The 26,710-nt window shown below is 46.1% G+C and overlaps 1 protein-coding gene across 6 annotated transcripts in view; it reads right to left on the bottom strand.

The window, feature by feature from the left end:
• VPS13B (vacuolar protein sorting 13 homolog B) overlaps nt 1-26,710 on the bottom strand; it is a 749,374-nt gene that overhangs the window by 15,779 nt on the left and 706,885 nt on the right. For 5 of the 6 annotated variants that reach the window (XM_032421506.1, XM_032421505.1, XM_032421503.1 and 2 more), the window contains 5 exons: nt 26,117-26,244; nt 25,469-25,668; nt 11,450-11,568; nt 5,912-6,720; nt 1,513-1,689 (listed from right to left, as the gene is read on the bottom strand). In XM_032421506.1, coding sequence (XP_032277397.1) covers nt 1,513-1,689; nt 5,912-6,720; nt 11,450-11,568; nt 25,469-25,668; nt 26,117-26,244 — 1,433 coding nt within the window. Of the gene's footprint in view, nt 1-81; nt 1,131-1,512; nt 1,690-5,911; nt 6,721-11,449; nt 11,569-25,468; nt 25,669-26,116; nt 26,245-26,710 lie in introns of those variants that run through there. The other variant, XM_032421507.1, reaches the window with a different exon arrangement.

The raw sequence follows: 26,710 nt of genomic DNA, 5'->3' as shown, positions 1-26,710 counted from the left end.
TGTGGGACTTGATCCCAGGACCCCGGGATCACGAGCCGAGCCGAAGGCAGACGCCTAACAACTGAGACACCCAGGCGCCCCAAGACGTGCAGTTTTGATTCTCAGGATGTGAGCTGAAAAAAGTGAGGGAATAAATCATGTGAAAGCCATGATTTTGTCTGGTTTTCCTAAGAAAGGCTATCTCAGCATCTTGCTCAAAACAGTCCCCAACCCCTCTAGCAAGTCTGCAGAGATCTCAGTGAAGCAAGACTGAAAGACATCAATGGACAGATCCTGAAACTGACCAATGAACTCGTCCAGTAGTGGACACCTAGTTCCAAGAAAACACAGAAGACGGCATTTTTGCAGCTGCATCTTTACCAGCAATCTAAAAAGAAAAAGTCCATGCGTACCCACAGACACCAAAAAACGAAACAGATTTTTGCTAAGAGAAGGAGAGAACAAGTGTAAAAAAACATTCAGTGAGTCACTATGCTAAAATTACCATGGGGTTCAATTTAGCAGGTGTTGGGTGTCTTATTTGAAAATAAAAACAACAGAACCACAAAGATTCAAGTGTCAGGAGTGAGAAATCCACCAGTGACTCATCCATGAGTTCCTTCGGCTCTCAGCTCGCAGGCCTCCCGGACGGCTGGGGCCTGGGGGAGTGGGCCTGTCCTTGTCTACACAACTCGGCTTATGCTCTTGCATTCTCCTGCCAGCCCCCCTCTACAGGGGATGGGTGCTCATATTTCAAGGTCCTCTTCTTTTGAGCCTTCCAGAGACTTCTATAACCTGCCCACTCATCACAGAGTTGCAGCGCTATTGACATTAAAAAGCCTTTTATGGGGGAGAAGCCCTTTGCCCTATTTTCCCTGCCTCCTGCTGAGAAGAAAAGGGGACTCAGATGGCCCTTATTAGTTCCCGAGTCACTGCCAACCTGACCAAAATATCGTCAAGCACACACAGATAAAACGAAAACATGCCCCTTCATGTGGGCAGCAGTGTGGCTTCCGTGCCTGACGGACCGTCTGGGCCACAAGATGGCACTGTTGCTGTGGCCTGCTAGCCGGGAGCTGGCTGTTCTACCTCCAAGGTCGCTTCCATGTCAAAATGTATCCATATCCTTCCAGAAGTTATGACAACTGTATCTACATTAAAAAAAAAAAAAAATGATGAGGCAACACAGTGTAGGGTTTCTGATGTTTAGCAGAAGTCCTGAACACCTTTAATATTTCTGTATTTATCACATGGAATAACAGTTGAGCCAATCCTTGTTTTCCCAATGGGAGGTTTAAAATTCTGAAGTTTCTGAAACATTTTCACACACTGCAGGCAAATAGTGATCTGTTTAAAACATAAGACATTCTGTGGGAGCTCTGTTACAAATCCAGCATTTCACTGCAACCTACCAGGCCCAGCAAGGGTAGAGGCACACTTCGCGCACTGAAAACTTCCAACGCGTTCTTTAAAAATAAAAAATAAGGGAAGGAATGAAAAGGAGGCATTATGAAAAGGAACCCAAACAGCTACCTTTGGAAATGTGCTTTACAAAGGATGTCGTCCCTCTAGAAACTCCACTCACAAAGGCTCCAGGGCCTCTGGTCAGCCCCTCGTACGGAAGCCTAAAGAAGTCGGCGATTCCGTTCCCGATGCTTCGCACCAAACTCGCGGGGCTGCCGAGGATTTCCAGAGATCCAACCACCCAGCCTGTGAGGGACCAAAGGGAAGGGGTTACTGAAACCTTAAATACAGCACTTTCAACATTTGGGAAAAGTGACCCATTTTCCCTGCAATTCATTATTCACACTGGAATTGAGAATGTAATAAGCTCCTCTGGAGCAAAATATGGGAAATAACTCATTCACTGTGAATTCATAAATGGCAAACTTTCATACTTTATAAATCAAAGTGATCCTTTTGGCAGCCTCGCAAACAGCTTTACTCTGACTTTCTTGCCCGAGCCTCCCGTATTCCTGCTAAAAGGGACCTGTGTGCAAGGCGACGCACACTCCCTGCCCCCCCACCCCAAGGAAAGGCGGTCTCTTAGGGTGCAGGTGTGTTTGCAGGCTGGGAAGTTATCTTTAAAACCACCTCAGGGCAGCGGAGGCACGGGGGCAGGGCGGGGGCGGGGGGAAGGCCAGATGCTAAATGGGGTGTCGCAAAGGAGATGCAAAGTTCTGACAAGGATGGAGGAGTTATTTTTAATCTTTCCCAATCCTACCAAGCTGAGTTCTTCCCTTTGGAGCAGAGCTGGAGCCAGACAAACGTCTCCCCTTCAACCCCAGCTTCAGTTGTGTAAACATCGGTGACACGGACATACTGATTAGGTTAGCGAGAGGGGAGTGTTCCCTTCCAGTGTCCCGGGAGGGGAGCTTTGGATCTGGTTTCCCATTCGAGCGGGGGTGGGGGGGCTGGACGACGACGACTTGCCAGGGGCTGGCCTGCTCAGTGGCCTGATTGTGGTGTCTGCTGCCTCGTGGGAACGTGGCTATGGTGTGAACTCCAGCAGTGGCTTCCCTTCACCTTCCTCCCCTGGGAGGGGGCTCGGTGTGCTCGTCTGGGTTGGGGGGGCGCTGGACGTGCAGGCAAGGCCCAGGGCTAAGCGCAGGGTTCTAGACCGGCAACTTCCTCCGGGAACCACGGACCCTCCCCCAGCCTGGGGCTGTGACCGCTCTCATGGGGCGGCTGTGGGGCCAGGACTCATGGGGGAGCCAATCCTGCCTGAGCGGCAGATTCTTGGAGGACAAGCCTGGGGCAGACTCTCAGTCAAGTCACTGATCCCAGAGGCTCAGGAAGATGTGGCTGCAAGAAGCAAGGCAGAGCCCTGCCCATTTCTAGGCCCAGCCCCATAGAGGGGGGACAGTCTTAAATTTGGAGCCCACTCCTCTTGTGTGGAACAGCACGAGGGTAACACTAGGGAGTCATTGCCAGAGACAAGGACTATAAAGGGCCAGCTTCTGGGTACAAGACATTCAGCTTATTTAATGCACCCAGCAACTGTGCAAGTACTATTACCTCCCTAATTTACATAAATTCAGAGGGGCTAATGACTGAGCCTCCCCCTGGGGTCAGGGATAGCAGGCAGAGGGGACTGAGGCGAATTTGACATGGTGTTAACCCGTCTCCACTTCTACTTCTTCCAGGCAGGACGAGGGGGCAAGTGTGGCTCAACTGTTCACAATCTCCCGCTGCTTAGACGTGGGGGCTGGGTCTCCCACCCCGCCCACCCACCCTCTGTGAGCCCAGGCTGCAGCGAGGAGGCAGGGTAGCATGGAAGGCTGTGGAATATGGTTCCTTGGAGGGCTCTCTCTGTAGGTAAAGAAACAGCAGATTCCCTTTGGCCTGGAATAGTTATAAGGTTCTGCCTGCAGGCAGCAAATTGGTCTAGAAACATCTTAATTCTCCTTCTCTCCACAGATTTTACACACAGATAAGCAAAGGAGAGGAAGCTATTGCCGAGCAAAGCCCATCTACACAGACTAGTGTAGCGGGGCCCAGCATGAAGGGACACTGCCCAGCCTCACCGTCTGCCCCCCTCCCCCGGCCACTGGAAGGCGGGGTGCTGTCTCCTGGACCAGGAGCACTGCCTGACGGGAGGGCTATGTGTGCACCCGAGCTACTTCTCAGCGGCATCTGAGCTAGCCAGAAAAGGGCAGTAAGTATCCGAGGGCACGCCTTCTTTATTTTCCTTCAAAAGCAAATACATCTTTTGCTTATTTGTTTGGAAATTTTGTTGAAAAAGAGTGTCTGTCTGACTTTCCATCAAATTGAGACTTGGGTGTAGAGGGGCCCCAGGAAATTAGAAAGCCCACATGCTTTCCTTCGAATAAGGCTACTCATTTCTAATTACTGTTTATTTTTAAAACCTTTTCAAGGTGAATCCACAAACTTCCCTAGAAATGAGGTCAGGGTATTTCGACCATCCCGGGCAGGAACCTTCTAGTCAAGTTCAATGGGTGAATCCTGCCCCACGTGCAATACAGATGCAACTTGCTCATCCCCAGGCCAACCCTCCCCCTTCCTCTACAAGAATGCTAGTACGTTCTCTTGAATGCTCTTCTACTGGGGCGTCCGTCACCTCCTACCATCTTCCCATTTTGTCTGTAGGCTTTTAGTGACAGAATTCCCAACAGGCTCTAAAAACTTGGCCCTCTATATTAGAATTTCTTGTCCCAGCGTATAATGAGGTTGGGACAACAGCTTAGAGGATTTTTAGGTGGATTACAAAAAATCCAAACAGAATGTTCTTGTGAAAGCTCATTAAGAACAAAAAACAAAACAGAGAGAGCGTTTTTAGCACACAGGCTGCAGGGACATGGCTCCTTGGGGCCACAGTTGGGAGTTTCTCTGCCAGCTCATTACCTACATGGGTGCCCCCCACACCTCAGCATTTATGTGGTGGCCTGGCGGGAGCTTAGTCCTTCCCAGGCCCCAGATCGGAGCCCAGGAACTTATGTGCCTGCTTCTCATGTTAAAAGCAAAAACTTCCTGAAAGGTTAAGTTTCTGGAATTGTTTATAAATATACCCATCTATTAAAATTGAAATGTTAACTGCTTATTTTTAAACGATTTCTTAGCAAGAGAGAAATATTTTTTTCATCGTTGTGCAAGCTATCAAAACAATAGTCCCAGCAGGGCCCTCCCCTGATCTTGTCATTTTCAGTTAAGACTTCTGGGTAACCTCATTAACTCTATGAATTTCATTATGGAGAGAATGTAATCTCACCAGTTTGGCAACAACAGGGGTCATTTAATGCTACAATGTTAGCTTGTATGGGAATGCTTTCACCAAGTACAACGGTATAAATGTTCTTTCCTGTGTTACCCTCCGAAAGGAAGACTGTCACGTTCTCTGCTAGAAAGAACCCACAAGACCAACTCTGGTTGGTGTTTGTTGCTTGAATTCATGGGCACATAAGGGGCTGGATAATCACACTGAAACCGTGTTGGAGTGAATTTAGGCGAGGAACGTGTGTTTCGATGCCCGTTACCATAGAATATTCTGAGACCACTCCGTTCCCTGCACTCCACTCCACCATTAGCACAGTACTCACCATCTGACCTGCTGTACACATATTCAAACCACTCCCTGCAGACTTTTCTATCTCAGGTCTTTGGAGAAGCTGAGACTCCAACCACTTTCTTTCTGCTGTCTAGACAGGCCAGGCCACACTGGATAGGTAGAAGGCTCTTCATGCATCTTATGAGCACACAAATCCTCTGAATTTCTCACCTACAGCTATTCATGGATTGTAATGAAGGAAGCTAAGAAGCTACCACTGGATTTCTTTTAGGCCCTGGGGGCTGAGGCCCGGGGCTAGTTTTCCTTACTGCACTTCATGCTAACACCCTTGTACCTGCAGAGAGCTGCGAGAAAGCATCTGCTACGTGGAATTAACATTCTAAGGTACATAACAGCAAATATCAAAGCTCCTATTTGCTTGAGTGTTTATTAAGAGCCAGGCGCTTTGATCTGATCCTCTCGGAGATCTTAAAACCCATTTTATTTATTTTATTTTATTTATTATTTATTTATTTGAGAGAGAGAGAATGAGAGAGAGCAAGCACATGAGAGGGTGGAGGGTCAGAGAGAGAAGCAGACTCCCTGCCGAGCAGGGAGCCCGATGCGGGACTCGATCCAGGGACTCCGGGATCATGACCTGAGCCGAAGGCAGTCGCTTAACCAACTGAGCCACCCAGGCGCCCTTAAAACCCATTTTATCCATGAGGAAACGGAGACTCGGGGAGGTTCAATGACTTACCCGCAGGGGCAGAGTGCGGATGTCAATCCAGCGCGAACTGCAAAGCCCGCGCTCCTCCCCTGCCGCCATATTGCTCCCCTAGGTCTTGAGGCTGGTAAGCAGCCCCTGAAGCAGTTCCTTCTGGCCCAGGCTCTAGCCCAGCCCGGCCCCTCAGTGTGTGGACTCACCTGCTCGGAAGAGCGCGCCCGCGGCATAGTGCATGGCCAGGGCATGGACCAGCTGCCTGGCCGTGGTGAAGATGGGGCCGCGTTCAAACACCGAGAAGGACAGCGGCGTGTGGTCGGACGCTATGTACAGCTTGAGCGAGGCGTGGATGCTGACGAGGAGACTCACTGGCTGGATCACCAGTTTCCGCAACTTCACGGGATGCACCAGGGCCCTGGCGTGCTGGCCGACCTGCGCGGGCAACCCCTGCGGGCCCCCCGCGGCTCCGGCGGGCTGCGCGGCCAGGCAGCCGTCGGGAAGGTAGGTCTCGAACAGCGTTTTGATGTAGTAAACGAACGTATCTTCCACGTATAACCGGGCGGGTTTCAATTCAAAGCGGAACTCGTTGATATCCTCGAAGAAGCCGCTCTCGCCCTCAGTTAGGGTGAGGCAGACTTTGATAAAACAGGTCTCCTTGTATTCCTCCAGATCTCTGCCGGATACAAGGAGGCTCTGCATTTTGGAACACTGCACGGGTTCTGTTTTTTCTCCCTGGCAGACCAGGACGGCAAAGTGGAAATTGGACTTGTTGTACAGCTGGTTGTCCACCTGCAGGTCCCCACAGTAGACCTCCACGCAGTGAAGCTGGAGGGGGGCCGCAGCAGCCTCTTCCCCGGGCAGGCCAGCGGCCATGGGGGCCACGTGCAGAAAGACACTGTCCAGGGTGAGTCTCAGGAGCTCAGACGATACTTTGTGGTGGGTGAGGTCATCAAACACCACCAGGCTCAACTGAGTGATGAACACTTTCAGTGTCACAATCTTCTCCAGAGTTCTGGAAGAGAAAGGGAGAAGAACATCAGTCTCCCTCTGCTCTTCCTTTTCTTTCTTTCCTTTTCTTCTCTCCTTTGTTCCCTCCCTCCCACCTTTTTCCTTCCTTCCTCCCTCCCTCCCTCCCTTTCCTCCTTCCTTCCTTCCCCCGTCCCCAACAGTGCCTTATTACACACCTCCTGATATTCCATCAGATTCTCATAAAAAACAAATAAGAATTCAACTTTCAGTTCATGGTGTCTGGACAGAACCGGTCACATTCCCACAACAGCATTGGGAAATGTTCCCTATGGGACTATTACAAGTTCTTGTCATGTTCTGTATGTGCTCCCGTTCTCAACACCAGATTTTTACTCCAAAATTCTAATGTTTGTGCACTAATTCTCTATCACAATCATCTCAGGGCAGAAAGGTAAAATCAAATAACCCAAACTCCTTACCTTGAAGTAAAGCAAACAAGAAAACTTACATTCACCCCCAGGATCCCGGCCCATCTAGCCATGTCTTGGCCGTGGGCTCTGCTCCCCCACCATTTCCAGAGCTGACCTGCTGCGCTCCTGCCTCGGGCCAAGCCCTCCATGGTGCACGAAATCTTCCAGCCCTCCCCTGCTCCAGGGCTTCACTCCAGCCTCCCTCTCCTCCATCCTCGTCTTTTTCTTCATTGCTAACGGCCTACCATTGGATTTCTTATAAGCCCAGGGGCTGAGGCCTGGGGCTAGTAGCCCTCTGGCTACTCCTCAGTTTTCTGCTCCCCCCATAAAAACTTCTACACGCACTGTCTGCGGGCTGCCTTCCATTCCCTCTTCCCCTTGCTCCAAGCAGGCTTCTGTCCCCACAGTCCACCAGAGCAACTCTCACCAAGTGACTTCCTTGTCACTTAGCCTTTCACTGACGGCCTTTTGGTCTGTGGCTCACTTGACCTACAATGGTATTTCACCTTGTCGATAACTCCTCCTGTCTGGAAACATTCCTTCTATCTGTCTTCTCTTGGCTCTTCTACTTGTGGTCCCCCATCCTCAGTCACCGTGTGACCTCCTCCTCTTCTCCCTGACCCCTGTGGATTCAGGTGCCCAAGGCTCAGCCCTTGCAGACCTCATCCAGTCCCATGGCCTGATATGCTGTCTCTGTGCTGAGGACTCCCAGTCACGTCGTCAGCTCAGAGCTACCCGACTGCAGCCTCCGGTATCTAAACTCCTCTCCGCAGACTCACTAGTCGTCTCAACTTGTCATGTCTGTCATCAAACTCCAGATCTCACCCCCACCCCCGAGCTACATATGGTCTCTCCTAGCTCAGTTTTTTTTTTTTTTTAAAGATTTTATTTATTTACTTGAGAGAGAGCGAGTGAGCACAAGTGGGGTCAGCAGCAGAGGGAGAGGGAGAAGCAGACTCCCCACTGAGCAGGGAGCCCGATGTGGGACTCGATCCCAGGACCCTGAGATCATGACCTGAGCCAAAGGCAGACGCTTAACGACTGAGCCACCCAGGCGCCCCTCCTATCTCAGTTAATGGCAACCACATCCCATCCCTTGTTAGAACACACATTTGGGAGTCCTCCTTGATACTCCTATTTTCAACCCTTACCCAGTGCCTCAGGGAAATCCCATTGGCTTTTTCTTAGAAAGCACATCCAGAATCTGACTATTTCCTCCCACTTCCACTGATCCCACCACAGTCTAGGCCACTGGCATCTCTAGTGTGAATAACTGTAACAATCTCTTAACTAGTCTCCCTGCTTCCACCCTTGCTTCTCTGTGGTCTACTTCAATGAGGCAGCCAGCGAGTTCCTAAAAATTTAGGTCAGATCATGTCACTTCTTCACTCAAGTGAAGTGATCCAGTGATTTCCCCACTTCGTTCAGAGTCAAAGCTAAGCCCTACCCAAGTCCCGCTCTTCTAGCCCTCACCTCTCCGACCTCAGGTGCTACGACTTTCACTTTCGCCCACTCTGTCTGGCCCACACTGGCCTCTTCCCTGCTCCTCCAACGTGCCAGGCACGCTACTTCAGACCTTTGAACCGGCTGTGCCCTCTGTCGGGAAGCTTTCCCACCAGATAGCCACATTATTAACTCCCTCGCAGCTTTTGAGTCTTTGCTCAAATGTCACTTCGTGGTGAGGCTTACCTATACTGGTTTTTAAAAATTACTCTCTCTGTCCCTGTGGCCTGGCATTCCTGGTCTTTCTACCCAGCTGTTTCTATCCCTGCAGAAAGCCAACCTTCTACTGTACCATAAATTTTCCTTTTTTATTATGTTTATTCTCTGTGTTCCATTCTACATCTATGAGAACGTGATCATTTTCTCAAAAGAAGGGATTTTGGTCTTTTTGGTCACCGTTGTGTCCCCATCCCTAGGATAGCACCTGGAATCCAGTAAGCACTTGAAAAATATTTGAATAAATGAATTGAGGGAATATTAGTAAATATCTGTCCCTTTCCTACTTCTACCACTGAATGTATAAGTTGTTGCTACTATGATTAATAACGCACTATTAATGCCCTAGACAAATATTTCTGAAATTGTTGTATAGGCTTGAAAGTTTGTGTTATATAATTTTATATTAAGTCTCCAATTTTGTTATGCTGTTGATTTTTTACAAACACTCTTGGGCAAAGAAAACATTCTACCCAACCTTGTCTGAAACATTGTAAGTTCAAATTAATAATAATTTGGCAGGTCGAAATTAATAGTTTCTTAACCATATGTGAAAAGCAAGGAACTTTTTTAGAAAAGGGCTTATACAAATGTATGGAAGTTGGTATTATTATTTTACATTTTAAATAAAATTTTAATAATAAACTTCTGATGCTAAACTAAATTCTTCTTGTAGAAAATTAAAATGCAGAAAATTATTAGGTAATCACTTATAACCCCTTCATCTATTGAAAATTTGGTTCCTTCTTTTGAGTTTTAGTTCTAGGAATGTTTTCTGTGCATGTGTGTATGAGCATGTGTGAGCAGAGAAGTATTTATGTGTGTGTGTGGGTGTTTGTGTGTGTATGATACAGGACTGGTCATATTTGTATATTCAATTTTATATTCTGTTTGCTTTATCTTAGATTTATCACATGCATTTTTCTATTCCACTGAAAGCCTGTAAACCTTTTTTTCTGTGGATATACCATTTATGTACCATCTGTTCCCCTACTGCTGGGCATTTGTGCTCGAAATATTTTGCCACTCTAAGTGGCAATATGATAAATCTCTCTCTGTCTTTAGCCCACTTCTCTCACCACTGCTTTGACCCTTCAACTCTGAGAATTCTTAAAAGTGGAGTTTCCAAGGGGCGCCTGGGTGGCTCTGTTGGCTGAGTGTCTGCCTTCGGCTCAGGGTCCTGGGATCGAGCCCCCATGTCAGGGTCCCTGCTCAGCGGGGAGTCTGCTTCTCCCTCTGCCTCTGCCCCTCCCCCAGGCTCATGCATGCACGCATGCACTCATGCGCTCTCTCGAATAAGTAAATAAAATCTTAAAAAAGAAAACAAAAGTGGAGTTTCCAAGCCAAAGGGATTTTTTTTCTTAAGTAGGCTCCACGCCTAGTGTGGAGCCAGCCCAGCATGGAGCCAAACGCGGGGCTTAAATTCACGACCCTGAGATTAAGACCTGAGCTGAGATCAAGAGTCGGACACCTAACTGACTGAGCCACCCAGGCACCCCCAGGCCAAAGGGATTTTAAAGCTCTTAATACATGTTGCTCAAGTGCTTTCCAGAAAATGGCAACAGTTTATACACTTCCACTTGAACTGTATATGACGGCACATCATTACTTTGGTAATATCTTACTTAAATTTGCATTTCTTTGATTACTTATATTTTCTCTTCCTAGAATTTCCTGGTCATGCATGTGCCTCTTCTTTTAGAAAGAGGGGCTAGCTTCATACTATTCCTACTGGATTATAGGAGTTCCTTTAAATTATGCATATTAACTCTTTGGTTCATGAGTGTAAGACATGATGGCAACACTCTAAATAAGAGGTGAGTTTATTTTTGATGTAGCTCTAATTGCTAAGTCAGATTACTAATTACTAGGTTGTCAACTGGATACAGAAGTATTAATTTGCATTTCATGCTAATGCTAATATATAATTCTTTTTTTTTCCTGGATTTATTTTTTTATTATGTTAATCACCATACATTACATCATTAGTTTTAGATGTAGTGTTCCATGATTCATTGTTTGTGCATAACACCCAGTGCTCCATGCAGAACGTGCCCTCTTTAATACCCATCACCAGGCTAACCCATCCTCCCACCCCCCTCCCCTCTAGAACCCTCAGTTTGTTTCTCAGAGTCCGTCTCTCATGGTTCATCTCTCCCTCCGATTTCCCCCCCTTCATTCTTCCCCTCATGCTATCTTCTTCTTCTTTTTTTTCTTAACATACATTGCATTATTTGTTTCAGAGGTACAGATCTGAGATTCAACAGTTTTGCACAATTCACAGCGCTTACCAGAGCACATACCCTCCCCAGTGTCTAACTAATATATAATTCTAAGATGCATGTCTTAGTTTGTAAATCAGTTTGTTAAACTTACCACCGGAAGGGGTACCAAAGAAGATAATATATTGCTACTTTTTATAGGTATGATTTAATGCTAATAACCATATCCTTATGGATTACATAATAATTCACCAAAAGCTGTAATGTGTATATAGAGATGATAAAGAATGATAAATAGCAGGTTTATGACTTTATAATGGAAAGCTTACCATACTGTCACTGGGATAATAATTAATCCTACCTATTGGTAGCGGTTAAACTAGGTCCCACTTTTCCTTCTGGGGCCACAGTGACGAAGACCGTGCCACACTGGAGGACAATGTCCACATATACATAGCCAAAGCCAGTCAGGAACACAACCTATGAGAAGAATATTCAAAATCTGATTAAAAAGAAGTAAGAAACACTACTGAAATGGTTGCCTTCAAATGTCTTAAGTTCTGATTCGATGCCACAAACACTTGCTGGTTATATTTCTTTATATCTATGTGTGTAGGCTATTCAGCTGACTTGAAAAAAAAAAAAAAAAACGAAAAAGATCAAATCCAGATTTTTCAATATCCAGCTGTAAGGTTCATAGCAAAAAACGACGGATGATAGGGCATGAGTGTCTTCATTCTCTGCTTCTTTGGAATTGGCAAATAGCTCTGTGTGGGCTGGAGCCCAGCCATGGGCCAGCTTTGTGTGTGCATGTGAATCTCTGTGGAAAATAATCCCCTGAAACTCAGGACTTGAAATGCAACATGCAAAAAACTTTCAGACTCTTGAGTGTTGACTTACTACCATGAGGATGCACTTCTATCCTGGGGACACAGAAACGTACCAGAAAACCTACCACGCCATAATCCTCTCAAGGCCCCTCAGTCCCTCACATAACTTGTAACAATAATGTCAGATAACTTCATTTGCCTGGAGTCAAAATGAATTTTTCTTCCACGGGAAGGTGGACTAAGCCCCAGAAAACTTCCATCTCAGAAGCCAGGTGCCAGGCCAGCAGGAACAGATGTCCTTTTAGCATTAAATAGGTTGCTTAAATGGATAAATATCTGCAAGCAGAACAGAACTGTTTGAAAAACAACTCCAAGAACATCATGTTCACAGCCAGCAGTACCTGAGAGGAGGGGCAAGAACCTCCTGTGTTTGGGAATGTTGATTTTGATAACTTGCAGTATCAGTTCAGTCCAAGTCTGGGCCCTTTATTATTGCTAGGACAGTAAATAAAAGAAGGCTGAAAATTCCTGGATGAAGGAACAGAGCTCGGTGCCTGCCTGACAGGGAATGAATGTACTCTAATTCTGACCGTATGCGGAGGAACCGGAGAGAGAGTACACAGAACCGCAGGAGAGAGTCACAGGCTCAAACTGGGACGTGACTTCAATGTCACTGGGCTTCTTTCGTGCACGAGGGCGCCTCCTTCAGAAATCCTGACCGCGTGCAGCACCCCGGGCCGTGCGGCTGGCCATCACGTCTCCCGCTCAGCTCCTGCAGTGTGGTGGCCCTCAGATGCTCCCCCTCCGTGGGCCCCTCCCCTAGTGCCTTCTCTTCCATCCCACGGCCACTGCTTTAGCTTAGGCCCTTGTCTGCCACTCGGCACCCCTGCGCCCCTCCCCACACGGGTCCTTTCCAGATCCTGTGTACCTTTGCACATACTCCTTAAGGATACCTTTCTCCATGAAGGTACTCTCTAGGTTTCTTAATCCTTTCCTCAGCTTGATACTTACTCTGACGTCCCTAAAGTACTTTAACCATATTTCTGTTTGGTCACAAATCTGTATTGTTTGCAGCACAGTCACCTGTTTATACACCTGACCCAATGACTAGATTGTCAGTTTGATGGCAGGAGGGGAGTCTGTTCTCTATGGACGTGTTTCCCAAATGGATTGTTTTGCAAAAATATGTTTCTAAAGACCCTGTACCCTGAATTTGCCTTATCTGTTCTAAGGTAAAAACTGAACTTGGGGCGCCTGGGTGGCTCAGTCGGTTAAGCGTCTGCCTTTGGCTCACGTCACGATCCTGGAGTCCTGGGATCGAGCCCCACACTGGGCTCCCTGCTCAGCGGAAAGCCTGCTTCTCTCTCTGCCTCTCACCCAACTCGTGCTCACGCTCTCTCTCTCAGAAATATAAATAAAATCTTTAAAAAAAAATTGAACTTGACTAGGACAAAATCTGGAATGGCTCAGCTCATGAATCTAAAACAAAACAGGTATTATTTCAGAAACATTCACATTTATTATTTTGTATGATATACAAAGTAAGTCAACTGCTTTTTTAAAAAAGATTATTTATCTGAGAGAGAGAGAGAGAGAATGCATGATGTGAGAGGGGGAAGGGCAGAGGGACAGGGACAGACGCAGACTCCCTGCTGAGCGTGGAGCCTGAAGTGGGGCTCGGCGTGGGGCTCCATCCCATGGCCCCGAGATCATGAACTGAGCAGAAATCAAGAGTGGGATGCTCAACTGATTGAGCCACCCAGGCGCCCCAAGTCAACTGCTTTTTTTTACTAGGCTTATAGATGTGGGATTATTCATTTGGCACAAACCTTTCTAAGGCCCTGTGCTCCCTCCCATCTGTATTTCCCTCTCTCAGTGACTGTAACCTCAGTGCATGTCCCAGGGTTTTAGGAGAGAACTATCAACCCTCAGGGAGGGAGAGGATCAAAAGGGGAAATATTTATTGCTGTGTTCAAACTCAAAGTCATCCTTAGGCATTATGAAATGAGAAAGGATACTAGTTCCTTCTAAGATAGTAAAGATAGGTCAAGCTGATGTTTTTTGTTAACTGCCCAAGGGACTCTGAAACAAGCAAGTGGACCTAAATCTTCAAGGTACTACTTCTCGTCAAAAATCTGGACTATGGAGAAAAATTTTGCTGGGTGTTCCTTTCACTCACCACTAGAATGGAAGAAACATGGACTTTTAGTTCATATCTCTTTTCACAGGGAGAGAAACAGCTCACAATGTCAAGCATTTTGTACAGCGGCAGCTCTAGGGATTAGGGAGTTAGGCACTAACTGCCAGAGAAATTAGGCACCTGCACCTAGGTTCCCACACAAGTTTTAAAATTAATCCTTATTTTGTTTTGATGGTTTGGTCATTTAGTCATTCAACCAATTATTTGATACTTAAAGTGCACCTACAAAAAGCAAGACACTGTATTAGGGATGGGGAAGATCCTTTTTTTTTTTTTTTTTTTAAGATTTATTTATTTATTTTGGGGGGAGAGAGAGAGCACACAAGGGGGGGAGCAGACGAAGAGGGAGAGAGAAGCAGACTCCCTGCTGAGTAGGGAGCCTGATGCGGGGCTTGATCTCATGACCCAGAGATCATCACACGACCCCGAGATCGTGACTTGAGCAGAAATCAAGAGTCAGATGCTTAACCGACTGAGTCACCCAGGTGCCCCAGGGACCAAAAAGATCTAATCATACCCTCAAACGGCTCTCAGCTTAGCTGGTGAAAAAGCCAAGTACACAAATGATGAGGTAATAACTAATAGTTCCAGGGCAGAGATGAGTAACTTGCTTCTCCCTCTCATATATTAATCATCGTGATCTCTGTATAACTCATGAGGGCAATGGTTTTGTGTCCATTTTCTTCAGTACTTATAACCGGTACCTGGTATGCAATCAAGATCTGAATGGAGATCATCTCAACATGGCTTCTGCGGTGGAGACTTCTAGTGTCCCCCCATACCTGTCTCCTTCCAGGCACAACAGGAGTATACTCCTCACCCCCTTGCGGTTTAGGTATGGCCACGTGACTAAGTTCTGGTCAAAGAGCTAAAGACAGAATTGACAAGTGTTACTTCTGAGCCAAAGCATAAAAGAGCTAGTCTTCTTCTCCTGCTGCAGAGGCCGAATACAGGCTTTATGTTCTAGATCAGTGGCAGGACAAATCCAATCCACGGCCTGTTAATTGTAAATTAAGTTTTATGGGGATAATAGCTATGCTCACTTATTTACATATTGTCTCTAAAGCCTAAAATGCTTACTGAAGAAAAAGAAGAAACTTTTTGAAGAAAAAGCTGGCTGACTCCTGGTCTAGCTGGTTGTGGCACAGTGTTATACAGGCAAGGAGCTGCACACCCAGCTTCCAGGCCCTTGCTTAGTCCCTTCTACTGATCCAGAGCTCGGCTGTGACTGCCATCAGCTGACGGAGTATCAGCAAACACGAGGCAAGAAGCCTGATAAAGCTTGCTTCCTGGGGTTTGCCCTCCTGCCAACCATGTGAGGGAGTCTGGTTTAGCCTCCCTACAGAGGAAAGACCACATGGTGAGAGAGATGCCCAGACTCTCCAGCTGAAATCCTCCCTCTGCCAACTTCCAACCGAATGTGGCTGCATGAGTGATCCCAGGCTCATCCTGCAGAAAAATCACCCAAACAAACCTTCAGACTCATGAGACGTTAATCATTTTCAAGCCTCTAGGTTTTGGGGTGGCTTTTTACGGTGGGGCAGACAGAAGGTGATGGAGACTCCACCAACCTGCATCCCTGAGTGACCATGTAGAACAGAGCTCCCTGGGCACAAAGCATGAGCAAGAAGTAAATGCTAGGATTCTGAGAGGCAGCATAACTTAGCTTATACTAACTAATATAATATAGATATCGGTACTAGAAGTAGGGTTCCAGCAAAAACCTAAAATAGGAGTCCTTGGCTTAATGGTCAGGCAGTAGGAATTGATATTGAAAGATATTAAAGTGGCAATTCATGTTATGAAGTAGCAGACATTTAGTAAGACTGTTGTCTGGGATTACCTGATTATAGGCAGATTATAAACCTAATCCATTTGTGCCTCCAGAAGATGAGGTTTGGAAACAAAACATTAGTAGTGTGTGTTGGCTGTTATTGGCTGTCTCTGGCAATGTATTCTGAAGAAGAGATGAGTTCAGGAAAGAATTGGCCAGTTTGCAAATAAAAATGAAAGAGAATAGAGAGATTCCAGAAATTCAGGGCCTTGCAAGGCTAGAAATGCTTTTAAACCTCAAACATCAAGAGACCAAAGTTTAGTGAATATGAAGGCAGATTAATACTCTGCCCTAGGGTTACATATAGGCATCACACTCACTGTTAAAACCTCATCAATTGTTAAAGTGACTCAGAAGAAAGTTTAGCTTAAAAGTATAAGTTTGCCACAGAAGCTCTCTTAAATCTAGAGAGAGGCAAAGAAACAAGATAGCACAGAAATATGCCTTGAAAAGGACCATGGACGTGGTTGTCAGTTCATGAATTCTCTTGGGAAATGACTACTGCCCAATAAACTCACAAGCCTTGACTAAAAGAGACTGTGATTGCTTGAGACTCAATAATACGAGCTTCAGATGTGATAGAGGAAGATCTCTTGAGGGTAGAGCCAGGGACTAGAAGAAAAATGGTAAGAAAGCAGTTCCAAGAGTAGACAGGGCTCAGAGACTAGACCTTGCTCCAGGGTAGAAACCCCACAATTACGTGCTCAGAAAATTTTCCGAATTGTCATGGATGAGGGGCTGCCATTATGTCTCTCATTCTTCCCCTTTCCATTCTGGAGGGCTTATAATGGTTATGCTTCTTGTAAAATGGGGGGAAAGGGAGGAGGACATGAGCTCACAGCCCTCCAGATGAAAGGAGTCAATGTGCAGACTCAGAGAGTCGCTCCGAAGTACTGGATTTCCAGTGGGATGTGGTGACTGGATAGAACGCCGGGGAGGCGATTTGTTTGTTCCACGTGTGGGAAAAGGGACGATGACATGACTGATGACCGAGGGGGATTTTCTGTTGTTGTGGCCGAGCTGTTTGTTACTGCCCAGTGAGCAGCCAGTCCTGATCAGCGCCGGCATCGGGTGTTTGTTCTTTCTTCACTTCATACTGGTGTGGGGGGGAGTGTGGGGGGCTGTTGGGCAACATATCGTAGATTTGCTGCCCTGACCACTAAACCCTTGGAGGATACTCTGTGTTTTGCCCTTTGTATCTGTGTTGGATACTCTGATCAGTAAGACTTTCTCTCCTGCGTGTGGGATGGAACACCATCCCAGGCCTATATCCTGCCCTCCACTTACTACGTTGTCTTCTACTACGATTATAAGTAAGAAACATTTTAATATAATTTGTGCTTTTCTAACATATCCAGTTATCCTTATTAAAATGATTGCTTATTAGATTTATGTCCAGCAAACAATATTTTAAAAAATGATACCAATTTAATTTTACTAAGTTAATAAGTTACAAGGGGACACAGGAAATAAAAGGATGAATTCCTGAAAGTCTCTCTTCCCCTGTCTCCTGCTTTTTCCCTGTAGGCTCTATGTGGCAGTCCAGGGATAATCTGGAGGGAGTTATAAAGCATCCCAGCACTGCAGCTGAGGTAGACTTCAATAATAGGTACGACTGTTATTAAAACTCCTTCTGCGCTCCCCTCCTCCAATATTTTACTGATTTTCTCTCCACCTGGGCTACAGCAGACACAAGATACACCTTGCTGGGCCTCTTCCCTTTCCAGTTCTCTTTCTTTTACTTGACTCCTGGTGCTCCCACCTCAGATTTTTACTTTCTTTTTGTGGTTAAGTAATTCTGTGTCAACCTGATTGGCCAGAGGGTGCCCAGGTTAAGCATTATTTCTGGATGTGTCTGTGAGGATGTTTCTGGATGGGATTAGCATTTGAATCAGTGGGCTCCATAGACTGCCTTCTCCAAGGTGTGTGTGGGGGGCAACATCCAGTCTGTAGAGGGCCTGAATAGAACAAAAGGGAGAGGAAGGAATCATTTGCCCCCTTTCCCCCTGCCTCACTGTTGAGCTAGGACATCTCATTTCAACTTCTCCTGGTGAATTTATACCATCAGCTCCCTTGGTTCTCGGGCCTCTGGACCCGCACTGAATTACACCTATGGTTTTCCTGGGTCTCCAGCTTGTGGGGGGCAGATAATCAGCCTCCATTAATAGATCTGCAGATAAGTCAATCAGCCATTCTATTTGTTCTGACCTTTGGCTAACATTCATTTTTCATAAAAATTTTTACTCCCTATTTTGGGAAGGAATAAATTGAAAAGGTACTACTTCTACCTCTAGATGGAGTGGCTTGTAAGAAAATATCTGAGGAAGGAAAACCATGATATGGATGAAGTCAAGACTTAGGCTTTGAAGGGAAGAAGAGATCTGTGTATGTGCTATGGACCTGATCCCTCACCTGTGGAGGGAATACGGGAGTGAGATGCAGCCTGGTTGGTCTCAGGGGTGGTCTGTTTTAAGCAGTCTAGTGGCCTGGAGAGCCTCCTCTGGGCTGGACTCTGTGTTTTAGTAATCACTTGGGTGGTAGTTGTGGAGACAGAGTTGGAGGTGATGAGGCTGACAACAGAGAGGTCCTTTGAGGGGCTACTGCCAAACTCTGGGAGAGGGATGATGGATAAAAGGCCGGAAGTAGACCATGGTCACAGAGAGAAGGGGCAGATCCAGAGACATTTTTGAGGAATTTCTGCCAGAAGCTGGTGATTTACAGGATGTGTGCGGGGGAAGGCACTGGGGTGCAGGAGGAAAAATATAGGCTCAGAAGCTGGACAGTTGGAGTTTGGATCCCAGGCCACTTGCTTTGTGCAAGGTGACCTCCCTGGGCTTTAGGTAGCATCTACCTTCAAGGGATGTGGCAGGGACTAATGATAATATTTGTAGAGTGCTTGACATAAAGCAGGAATTCAATACAAATTTATAGAAATATTATTTAAGGTTTGTATACTGGGGAGTAGCGACTCTAAGAGAGCTGGCTTGGGGAATGGAAAATGATCACTTGGTTTCAGACATGCTGGGTTTGAGGAGCTTGTGAGTTTCAGGCGGAGATGTCTGGTGGTTGGTGAAGAACACTGACTTGGAGCTCAGGAGAGATGCAGGGGCCAGAGACAGATCTGAGAGTGACTGGATGATAGTTGGTAGCAAAAGCAATGAGATTCGATCTCCTAGAGAGGAAAAGAAGGGAGATGAATTTCCAAAATGATCAGTTTCTAAAATGAGAAAAGGTTGGATAAGGGCGAAAACAAAACAGTGATACTCTGGGTATAATTCTTCCCTCTGCATAGCTGCTGAAAAATATTTAGGGAAATCCTTACTCCCAAGTATCTTTAAGAGCAGGTGTGACTCAGCTGGAACAAACTGTAAACACACAGAAGACTCTAGACCAGGGCACTTGGCTGATGTTCTGAAGTGGGTACCAACTTGCTGGTATCTGTTCTGGCCTTGATATGGGATGTAGGGGAAGGCGAGTGAAGTAAGCAAAAAGTCAAAACGTCTTTACTGCACGTTTTATAAATCAGATACTCCCTTGGGTTGGTAACTTTTTTTCTACGTAAAGATTCCTGGATGGAGGCTGAAGGTATGTCGGAAAATGACTACATGCTCTTTAAGCATTAGTGCTCAGGGTTATTACCTCTGTCTGATCTGCACCAAGTGGACTGATTACATACTTGAGTCCTGGTTAATCAGGGCACTTAGCAAAGTGTCTTATGATAACCTTGTAAATAAGATAAGAAACATCTTATATAGTATGGCTTAAAAAAAGCTTTCAGATGCATTTTCTTATTTAAGAAATGTAGGCTAGATGACCGTGCACTTTGATGCATTAGTGGATGCCTGAAGCCACGCGTTAGGGAGGTATCTAGTGATTCACCACAGCATGGAGACCTTGGACTTGTCCCGTTCGACATATTTATTAATGACTTGGACGAACACGTAGAACGCGCGCTTACCACATCTATAGATGACGTAAAGCTACCAAGGATACTTAATATGTTGGATGACAGCATCACACATTTTTTTTAAGGGATTTCAACAAGCTGGACTAGGCCAATAGCAACAAGATTTAATTTATTGGGGATAAATGCAAAGGCCTGTCACTGGGTTCAAAAAGTCAACTGTACAGCGAGTCATATGATAAAGACCTGGGGGATGTGGTTGACCACAAGTTCAATAATAACAAACAGTCTGAACTTGTTAATAAAAAGCTAACTCAATCTTCTACTTTATTAATGGAAGCACAGGGAGGTAATAGCTGGTTAGACCACATTTGGAATACTATGTATAATTCTGGCTGCCAGATTTTTAAAAGGGAACATAACACACTAGTGTATTCAGACAAGGGTAACTGTGGTGATGGGTCTGGAAATCACATTTACTGAAGGAATGATTCAAGGAATCAGAAATGCTTGGCCTGGATAAGGGAACACTTAGAGAAGATGTTGAGGCGGCCTTCAAATAATTGTAGTGTTGCTATATTAGAGGGGAAGTAAACAGTCTGTGATGCCCCAGAGGGTAAAACAAGGATGAATGAGTGGGTGCCACGGAGGGAGGGTTTTCAGCTCGACACGAGCAGAAACTTTCCTATAGTCACTGCTGGAATAAGCCCGAGCCAGAACACTGACGGGAGATGGCACGGGAGGGACTCTTGCCCTGCGTAGAGGGGAAAGTAGAAAAGCTCTTCTAACCTGTGCTTTCATGAACCTTCAGGTAGCAATATCTGTAGCCAGGGCTGGACTCCAAAGGACAGACAGGGACCTCTGTTTGGTACAGGAAAAATAAGACCAGGTTACATGTGGGCAGATCCCGGTTCCAGCCTGATCCTGCTTAGTTATAAACCACCTAGCTGATTACTCTTTAAGCCTCAATCCTCTCATCAGGAAAATAAACAGAAAAATTATTGCCCTAATGATCCTAGAATTTTTGCCGTGATCAAAGGCTCTGTCTTGGGACTTACTCCACTTGACTGCATTTATTTACTTATGCTCAGGTCCTTGGAGCAGGAGTAAGGCCTTGTTTGGGGCAAAGGGTTTGGCCCTGGATAGTTCCTCAATTAAAGCTTGCCGAATAAATGAACGAAAGAATGGAGACTGTGGATATGCGGGCACTTTGTAAATGTTAGAGAGCTACAGAAACATGAAGGACTGTTACTCCCCACCTTCCACACACACACGGAGAAGAAAATCCTGGTGACACTGACTCCATGGAACACTTCTGCTAAGTGTCAAAGATCATGAGAGTTTCCTGGATCTTTTTAGAAGAAAACGCACCTGCAAACCTTCTGGGGTGCAAACTGCTCATTCTTCTTTGCTGTTTCAGTGGCTCAGAAATTGCTTTTCATAACAAGTCAAAGACTTCCCATGGCTCTTAAGATAAAAACCCAAATCCTTGGTTGCAGATACTGAATCTGGCCGGGTTTGGCCTTGAACTGCCTTACTAGTCCCCCTCCCGCCCCCTTTTCCTTTATCTGGCACTCTGGCCACACTGGCATTTAGATCCCCGAAGGGACCAGGCTCCCTCTCTGAGCACCGAAGCTTCAAACATGTTGCTCTTTCCGCCGAGAAAAATCTCCCACTTTCTTGTCTACTTCATGCCTGTTCAACTTGAAGGCAGAGATGCGAGGTCTCTTACTGGAGAGGTACTCCTTGTCCTCTCAAGCTTGTCTGCTGTACATCCTAGCAGGACAACTGACCTGCCCTTCGCAGTTGCTTCCAGAGTTCACAATACGACAGCCTGGGGAGCCCTGGCTTATCATCTGTCTCCCCCACGTGGCATCTCCCAAGTGCAAGGGCAGCGTTCCCTCCCGTTCACTGTATTTCACGTGGTCCCACTACCAAGTGACAGCGTCTGGCATGTATTAGAGACTCAGTAAGTATTTGTCGATTGGTGACTGATGCATGCTTCTCAGTGTTTGCGTTAGTTAAACGGCAGCTACGTTTTCTTTGTTACCTTTTTATTCAAAAAAATACTGCCTAGCGCTGATGAAAATAAGGTTTCTGATTATCGGAAACTGCAGTCCCATAAACTAGGCAGGATTCTAAACTGTTTTCCTGATGGGATCAAAACTGTGACTTAAAATGCTCAACAAAAGCTCATTTTTTATGTCTTTACTTATGTGTTCAGAATCTAGAGATGTTTTCCCCTGGAGTCAGGCTCCCACCCACTGTAAAGTTCAGGATAAGAGCACCAGCTGCTGCTTCAGGGCCTCTGGTGAGCAAGCAGGGGATGTCTTCTAGCAGGTGCGAGCTACTAACACGACCCAGGAAAGCCCCCTCCGAAAACGGTCAGAATTTTGTGGCCTACATGCTATCAGGCCTTCCCAATAACTCCTGAGCCAAAGAACACCTCTTTGTGTGATTATAAACTTACTTTCTGCATGTTCCCTGTCATATTCCATTTCGAAATTATATGACATGACACTGTCCTATTTCCAGAGCTGAGGTGAGGGCCGATCACCGGCAAGAGCTAAAGGAGTTGTCTTCCTTGAGGCAGATTGGGGATTTTACGGTGCTTTTATCCTGCTTTTTTAAGGTCAGCTTTGAAATGCGCATCACGGGGCTCAGACCCAGGGCTGAGGAAAGGCTCCTGGAAGACAAACTCACTTCTATAGAAGGGCTGCTTCCTTTCATCAGAGGACACAGCGCCCTTCGCTCCCCGGTGATTTACATGCCTTGGTGTATTACCGAGGAGATGTTGGTGAGGGTCTGAAACAAATCTTCCTGCAGAGTAGGAAGTGAGCCATGGTCTGCGGGACATATGGCACACAGCTCCTCCAAGATTAATGGGAACATGAGCCTTTGCTGGGTCCTCAGACCAGGGATGATAAGGGTGTTGGAAAGAGTACTCCTCCTAGCTTTGAAGTATCTGTGACTACAAAGGTTTGAGGAAATTTAGAGTGAACGGGAATCCCTGAAATAAGGTTTGGCAGGCAGAATGCCTATTGTCAAGAATTCCCTAGACCTACAGAAGCAAGCAAGGTTTGAAAAATCTTCAAACCGATGCAGAGGAGTTCAGGAACCCTTGGGCAGCTTGCAATCTTTATTTTGTACGTTAATGAGACCAGGAGCGTCTCCTGGGGCTGCGCAGATCCAGCAGGTTTTCAGTGTGCAGCCAGTGAGTACTGCTGACAGAAACCGCTCCCCTGTAATTGGGGCCACTACGAATGCAGGTCTCCAAGGTGACTGTGGCCCCCGGGTTGCTCAGCTCATCCTGCACCTGTCCCTGGCCACATCCTTTGTCTGTTTCTGCAGCTACTTCTCTCCCCAGACCCCCAGCCCTTTCCCTCTCCCTCTTAGCGGATGATTTACTCCATACTTCACAATAAACTTAAGTCCTCGGAGGGTCAATTCACACTCACTTTTCCGGTCCCTCTCTCCAAACAGCTCTCCCTAACCTATGTCCATCCCCACCTCTTTTCTACGAGGTCTTCCTGTTCCAGCACAACTACACTCCCTGGGCCTTGGACTTACCTCCCCGGCCGCTCCTCACTGTCCTCCCCACTTCTCCTTGACTGACTCCGCCCCTGCAGCACGGAGACCAGAAACAATTCTCACATGTTCCTCCACTCCCTCCCTTCCACTCACTCTGAACTTGTCATTTCCACTTGCTACCTTGCTTCCCTCTTTCCACCATTTGACAGCCTGTAAACTTTGTCCTCCAGAGGCTCTGTCTCCCCCCTGCCCCTCTGCCTCTTCCTCTCCGTCTCTTTTGCCGCCCTGCACTGACACGCTGACCTTTCCCAAGGTTAGACCTGGGGCTCTCTTTCCCTCCTTCACACCATCTCTCTCGCCTAATCTCATCTTCTCATTCGTTCATTCATTTACTGATTTGATATTTACTCTTAGGGTGCTGACACGCACTCTGCTGTGGGCTGAGGATGAATAAGGCAGGTATCTGACCACCAGGAATTCTAACTTGGTAGGAAATCACTTAAAGAAATAATTGCAGGGACGCCTGGGTGGCTCAGTCAGTTGGGGTCCTGGGATCCAGCCCCACATCGGGCTCCCTGTTCAGCGGGGAGTCTGCTTCTCTCTCTGCTCCTCTCCTCCCCCCTCTCCCCCACTCGGGCTCGCTTGCTCTCTCTCTCAAATAAATAAAATCTTAAAAAAAAAAAGAAGAAAGAAATGCAATTAAATGTTGCAAATGTTATATGAACATGTGGACGGGCCGGTAGTGGGGAGGAGACTTTGCAGTGAGGGGAAGAGAGAGAATCTCTTGGGAGATGAGAAAGAATGTGCCAGCTGGGGAAGAGGGAGTTCAGGAATCCCAGGCAGGGAAGTAGGATTCATAGCACAGCGGTATGGAGCAGTGCTTTGGAGTCAGGCAGGTGTGGCTCACACCCCAGTTCCTTCTCTTATAACACAAGGGAATTAGGCCGTGCTACTTCTGGAGGTCTCAGTTTTCACTTGTGTAACGTGGAGATCATCGTCCTGTCGTGTACGGCTATGGCAGGGTTAGAGAGGAATGAATGCAAGGTGTTCAGCACGATGCCTGGCGTACAGTAAGCGATTATTAAATGATAATCGTTATTACGGTAAATATACTTATACATTTAATAGGTGTCTTGTAACCATTACAGTAAATGGGACCTACGAATGAACGAACAGGTGTGAAAGAACTGTAACAAAGTACAGCATAGATCACTCAGCCCTAAAATGGAAGGAAGCGGCGACGCACGCCGCAGCACGGACGAACACCGAAGACACTAACTAGGCTGTGTGAAACTAGCCGGCACGACAGGACAAGTGTGGTGTGGTTCCACTCACACGAGGTGCCTCGAACCTGCCAAGTTCAGAGACACCAAGGACAGCAGTGGTCCCCGGGGGCTGAGTGGAGGGAGGCTGGGGAGTGAGTGCCTGAAGCGGACAGTTTCTGTCGGTGATGACGGACTAGAGAGCGGGGAGGGCTGCACGACAATGTGTGTTTTTAGTCATACACCTAACCTTGGCAAATTTTCAGTACCGCAGAAATGAAATGCTGGGATCATATGCCATTTTCAATAAAAATAAACCACCACTAACACGGAGAGTAAGACAGACAAATCGGGACATTTATCTGTTCAGGGTTTTTAAACTGTACTTATATTTGCAGACTGTTACGTACTTTCAGCAAAAATATGTATATTTTTAGATTAAGTTTTGAAACTTTCAAGAGAGGGGATGAATCTAGGGTTGGCATTATGATTTTCCTAAAATCTGGACAGTAGGACTACCCTCTACATAGAGAAGTCTAACAATTGTATTTCCTTTTTGACCTTGGATTAGACCCAACAGGGGCTTGCCTTTACCAAGTGCTCCATGCTGGTTAACAGTTGTAAGTACATTTTGGAGATACAGACTTGTATTTGAGAATTTATAATCAAATGAGGACGTAAAAATGGATACACATGCGTCCTCACAGAGACAAGAAGTGCAGTGTTTGAAAAACTCTGTTCAAAAATAGATAAGCATGGAACCCTTAGAAAAGGGAATTTGTGTCTGGGCCGTGGCAGGAAGACGCATGGCTCACTGACCTGTGTCCCCTGGTTGTTGATGTCGACAGCATCACTCCACTCGGTTGTTACGTCCTCCAGAGATTCCACTCTCAGGAAGAGGCTGGGAAGTAAGTCTTTGGTCTTACAGTCTGGATAACTGGAAATCTGATGATATAGTTCATGATGAATTGAGCACTCAGAAGGAATTCTTCTGCAATAAACCTCAAACTTTGGAATATCTGAAATTAAAAAAAAAAGGCATATGCAGACTTAGGCCTTGAAGACAAAGACAAAGGGATATTATGTTTAATATAATGTGGCAGGGGAAACTTCTTGAAGAGGGATGAATGATACTTTTTTTTTTAAAGATTTTATTTTATTTATTTATTTGACCGAGAGAGAGAGAGAGAGAGAGACACACAGCGAGAGAAGGAACACAAGCAGGGGGAGTGGGAGAGGGAGAGGGAGAAGGAGGCCTCCCGCCGAGCAGGGAGCCCGATGCGGGGCTGGATCCCAGGTTCATGACCTGAGCCGTAGGCAGATGCCTAATGACTGAGCCACCCAGGTGCCCCTGAATGATACTTTTATTTAAACATTCTTCACAGGATCATGGGTAGCTACTGAATTAAAAACCTCCGCAAAGAATATAGGTTTTATATGATTTAAATTTAATGCTATAAAATATACCTTTAATGTTTTCCTTTATAAGGATTGTTACTGGACATCTGTTGTGGAAAATTATTCGAGGACTAGGGTCTTCTGAGAGGGTTAAGTAAGTCACTCCAAAGTGTTCTTGATATGTCAGTGCTACTGCCCTAGAATGAAATCAGATCAAATGACAGAAGTGCTTTAGAAAAAAATGAATGCTTACTCTCCTGGTCCATATTTATTCAGATTTGTAATATTCACCACTCTACAATGCCTTCTCTTTTATCCACCAGAGGAAATGTTTCCAGAGAAAGGAGGCCACCCTCTCATCCATTAACTGTCATACGCTAATTATAGCTTTACCGATTTTTTTCACAACATTAACATATGATTATCATAAAATATTCCAAGACGTAAAAAATTATTTAAAAGGGGAAAAACATAACGTCTACCAGTTAGAATTAGAGCCAACCTTTCACTAACCCTGCCTCCTACCCTGCTTTCCTCTTCACATGGAGTGCCTTCTTCCTCAGCAGTGCCTGGTAAGTTTTGGCATAAGAGGAGCTGATGTACTTTTAGAAGGAATGCTAGAGAATCTGGGTGCTTGCTCTTTTTATATTCTAAAGGTAGGCA

The sequence above is a fragment of the Phoca vitulina genome, unplaced genomic scaffold (assembly GCF_004348235.1).
Source record: "Phoca vitulina isolate PV1807 unplaced genomic scaffold, GSC_HSeal_1.0 scaffold25, whole genome shotgun sequence".
NCBI lineage: Eukaryota > Metazoa > Chordata > Mammalia > Carnivora > Phocidae > Phoca > Phoca vitulina.
This window is presented reverse-complemented; position numbering and strand designations above follow the sequence as displayed.